At 36.2% G+C, this 4122-nt stretch overlaps 1 protein-coding gene across 1 annotated transcript; it reads left to right on the forward strand.

The window, feature by feature from the left end:
* On the forward strand, window positions 1-1479 carry LOC124118406 (serine-enriched protein-like). The gene is made up of 4 exons (XM_048381572.1): window positions 1-85; window positions 323-575; window positions 837-1048; window positions 1216-1479. Exons 1-4 carry the CDS (start codon window positions 1-3, stop codon window positions 1386-1388), a joined length of 723 nt encoding a protein of 240 aa, XP_048237529.1. The 3' UTR covers window positions 1389-1479.
* Window positions 1480-4122: the final 2643 nt, after the last annotated feature.

Here is a 4122-nt window from a genome sequence, read left to right on the forward strand (position 1 = left end):
ATGAAGAGATGTGAATCTGAGCTCTGTCTCCTTGACAGCGACCTCTTAGAAAACACAACAAACACGTACAACAGAGATAGCGAAGGTGAGTTAATACTCAATGGTATTATGTATGTAATGGATAAAGTCAAATAAATGAACACATAATATTCGTTGTTCCGTTCAGTATGCTCTCAGCATAAAAAATACTTGTTCTGAAGAAAACATAAAAAACTTCATCTTTTATATGAAACTATGCAAAGCTCTTTCAAAATATATCTTACTTGCGCATGAAACAAGTGTCCATGTCAAATGAATGGCTAAATTTATGTAACATTTTCAGATGCAAGATCGTCGGGCTATGAATCGTGTGACTCATTCACCCAGGCCCCGTCACCACCTTCAACTCCATCCTCCAAGGTCAGAGCCTCATCTAGCGGCCACAAGGAGGTAATGATGTACAGCAACATGGCCGACCTGTCAGAAAGTCTACAGTACATCACTAGTATGCCGGAGTTGTGTGACGTCACTTTTCTAGTTGGCAACCGGCAGCTTCCCATTCATGGAGTTAAAGCAATCCTGGCTACCAGGAACAGGTAAATATCCCATACAACTGAAACACGCCAATTGTCTTTTATTCGGAAACTTTTAGAAGTAAACACCGTGATAAATGTGTGTAATCCAAATTAAAGCACATGCAACAACATGATTATCTGGCAGTAAGGATTTAAGAAAGTAGCAATGCTTCAACACATACATTTCATCCCTGCCCTTTTATTATTATTCACACGTGCAGATATGAGTTTCCTATGAGATCTGTAGATGAACATATACATAGTTTCCCTTCATCTTTCCAGGGTTTTCTATCAGATGATCTTGCATCACCAGAGGAAGGTCACAGAGTCGGTGAAACCTAAATCTCGACTGAGGATGAGAGCCAAGTCGTCAGCTGTCAACCTGCACAGCAAACTCCAGATCCCAATCCCAGACTACGACCATGTTGTCTTTTCCAGTCTTCTTAACTTCTTACACTCCGGCCGAGTTCGAGTACAACTTGGAACAGTCACAGGTGAGCAGTCAAATGTGTTTGGAGGAAGAAAAAACTTTCTGTTTATGACATTCGATATTGAAGCGTTTACTCCTTTACTGTAATAAACTGTAATATCAACAGTGAATTATAATATGTTATTATGAATATAACATCCTCATATCAATGGCTGCTTCTTATTTGAACAGGTTTATTCTGTGCTGCCATAGAATTTGGACTGAAGGATCTGCAGAAAGCATGCTGGGACTTCTTAAAACGGTGTGAAGGTGAAGATCAGAAGAGGGCTTTGATGACGTCAACACAACACTACCTTAAGAAGAAGGGAGCTCAGAAAATCTTGTCCCAAGTGTGCAGGTTGTGATTATTTGAGGACCGTAATTGCTCTGGTTTCCTATAATATATCTCTTGGACACAGTCAAACTGTGGAACCATTAGTGCTTCAATATACATTTTCAACGACTGACCACTGGCTGGCATTCCGACGGCCCGGGCGAAGCTGATCAAAGTGGAAACTGATGTCACTTCCTATTGATTGTTAACTGACACACAATACCAGAGATGGAGATCCCTGATTTTTCTTACACAACGAGAAAATCAGACAGCGAGTTGAACTTAATGCTCCTTTAAATAGTATGTCGGTTATTCTTCCGTGTGTCAGCTTAGTGAGAGACGAAAATTTGAATTGACGCAGAAGATATCACTGAAAGGAATATGATCGGAACGAAGCTTCGACCAGAGTGTCCTGGCACGTCTAAAGGATGTAACTATGCATAGAGAACTATGGCATAAATATTACTGTGTAACACTACTTAATATTGTAAGTCTCTTAGATTGTACATGTGCTATATATGTATTGTTATCCCTTTATGGGAGTTGTTCGTTTTGTTCTTGTTGTCAAATGCAAATAAAATTTAAATCAAATCATGATCCTGTGTTGTCTGCCTGATGTTCCATTTCAGGAAGACCTGATGTCAATATTGTCTAGTTATTCTATTACGTGTGACAATTTGACATTCTTCAGGAAAAGGAATATTTTTCTAATTCTTTAATGTTTTCCTGGAGTTTATTATCACATCTTGAAGCCACTACTTTATAATTGGCCATTACATGCCTACGTACCTGAAGGTAACTAGGGCCTTGTCTGTTCTGATAGCAAAAGGCTGGATTTAACATGATAAGCAGTAGAAAGAAAAATAGTAGAAATGAAGGAATAGCAGAGAAGTAAATGGATAGTGGTTGATGAGAAAGTGATGAATTTGATCAAATATGCTGCTTCTATCCCATTTGGACAGAACAAATATCTACATTTTACACATTGCAAGCATATAAAATACCGGCAAAAGATCATTTGGTCCAGCGCTGGAGATATTCTCTATTTTAAACAAAACCGCTGCAATAAATAGTACAGCATTATCATTCAACCGTATCTCATCTAACATGCGTCAACTTTTGTAACTGCATTACTCTGAACCTTCATTCCAGTTGTATCGTTTTTCTTACCACAAATCTGCAATTTCTCTCACCGTTCATCATTTGGAAATGATTAAATAAACATGTTCTATCAGTTCATTTTCCCGACATGCATGTATCTCATCCAATAACAGATATAAATCGAACACGCCAAGTTTTTGACTAAATGTAAACTATTTTCATACACAACATATTTAATTCAAATGCCAGAAAAGACATGTAAATCTGTCAAAAGACGGGGAAAAGAGGCAGTGAACATGACATCATGTTGGTAGACATGGAATGGTTTCAGAAGTGATGGAATTCGAATATGATTAGTAAACACAACATGGTGCCAGTAGTCACAGAGATGTTCCTTGTATCTGTTCATATAGAACAAGATATCCGTTATCATTAATTAATGCTGTACTTGGAAGATGTAGACTGATTAAAATACAGAATAACTGTGTTTGGTCCCCCAAAACTATCCGATGCCGATATTCAGTCACTTTTTAAGAATATTCTTTATCGCATATGGTTTGTCCATTTAATAAATAAGCAGTGGTTTGTTGTTTTCATTTATATCCATATTTTTATATTATGTCAATATTTCATGAACAATGCAAATTACCACTGTTATAAATAGCATACCACACATGTTAACAACAAATATAACGCGAATCTATTGCAGTCAAAGCAACATCTTGCAATATTCATTCTCAACGTGTCTCTATAATGTTTTTATATTTGTTATTGGGTATGTTTTCACAATTTAAGGTGTATACATACATTTTAATGTCGTAAAGTTTAACTCAAGTTTGACTCCATGCCTCATTTCTAAGTAAGATGAATTCCACATCGTTTATCTGAATCCAGTTTCGATAATGACATTTCCACAACATCCAGTGCGACACGAGCTCACACAGCAGTTGTTTTATGCACCCGACATGCTATGGAGAACAATCATATCATTATTATCTGTATTATTTGTCAATACCCTCAATAATATAATCACTGTACAATTCCAACCATGCACGAAAAGAATATTTTCCAATTGTTGTGATTGAGCAATAACTGCAAATTAATCATTTCCGCTGAGTTTCTTCACACACTTTATTCAGTATATAAAGTATATGCTCTTTGTGTCAGACTTCAATACAAAGTGCATCTATGAAATGTAACTGTTGTTTGAACATAGAGAAAATATCCATTTCACAAGAACACAAATACATTTACAGTGTTAAACAGATTGTTATAGATTATAGGATATCGGGTGTATGATAACCTTATTAGGTTCTATAACATCGCCATCAACTCAAAAGCATGTGCATAGGGAAACTGTTGCACTGGATTTAATGATCTTAAACTTATCAATTGAAATAGACAAGTTGATCATCCACACTATCTTCTTATCAATTACCAGTTGTTTTAGTTAACTACGGAAACAAACTCACTTGTGTATGTAATGAGATATTTGGTAAGAAAACAAGCACGTTTCTTACCATATTGATTTCTTACTTCTTCAATAAATACGGATTAAACATATTAGTACAGTACATACAGTACGTTCATAGTATCTAATAGTTCATCTTTCTAACGGATATCCATTTTAAACACCCTTGACGCAATTTTAGGATTGTTTCTTG

The sequence above is a fragment of the Haliotis rufescens genome, unplaced genomic scaffold, assembly GCF_023055435.1.
Source record: "Haliotis rufescens isolate VD_foot unplaced genomic scaffold, xgHalRufe1.0.p SCAF_4, whole genome shotgun sequence".
Taxonomy (NCBI): Eukaryota; Metazoa; Mollusca; class Gastropoda; order Lepetellida; family Haliotidae; genus Haliotis; species Haliotis rufescens.

What these genes read in the sequence shown, in the direction of transcription:
- LOC124118406 (XM_048381572.1), top strand. Translation starts at nt 1, where the DNA reads ATGAAGAGATGTGAATCTGAGCTCTGTCTCCTTGACAGCGACCTCTTA. An exon ending in ATCCTGGCTACCAGGAACAG is followed by an intron (nt 576 to 836) that starts GTAAATATCCCA and finishes TCATCTTTCCAG; the next exon opens with GGTTTTCTATCAGATGATCT. An exon ending in ACAACTTGGAACAGTCACAG is followed by an intron (nt 1,049 to 1,215) that starts GTGAGCAGTCAA and finishes TTATTTGAACAG; the next exon opens with GTTTATTCTGTGCTGCCATA.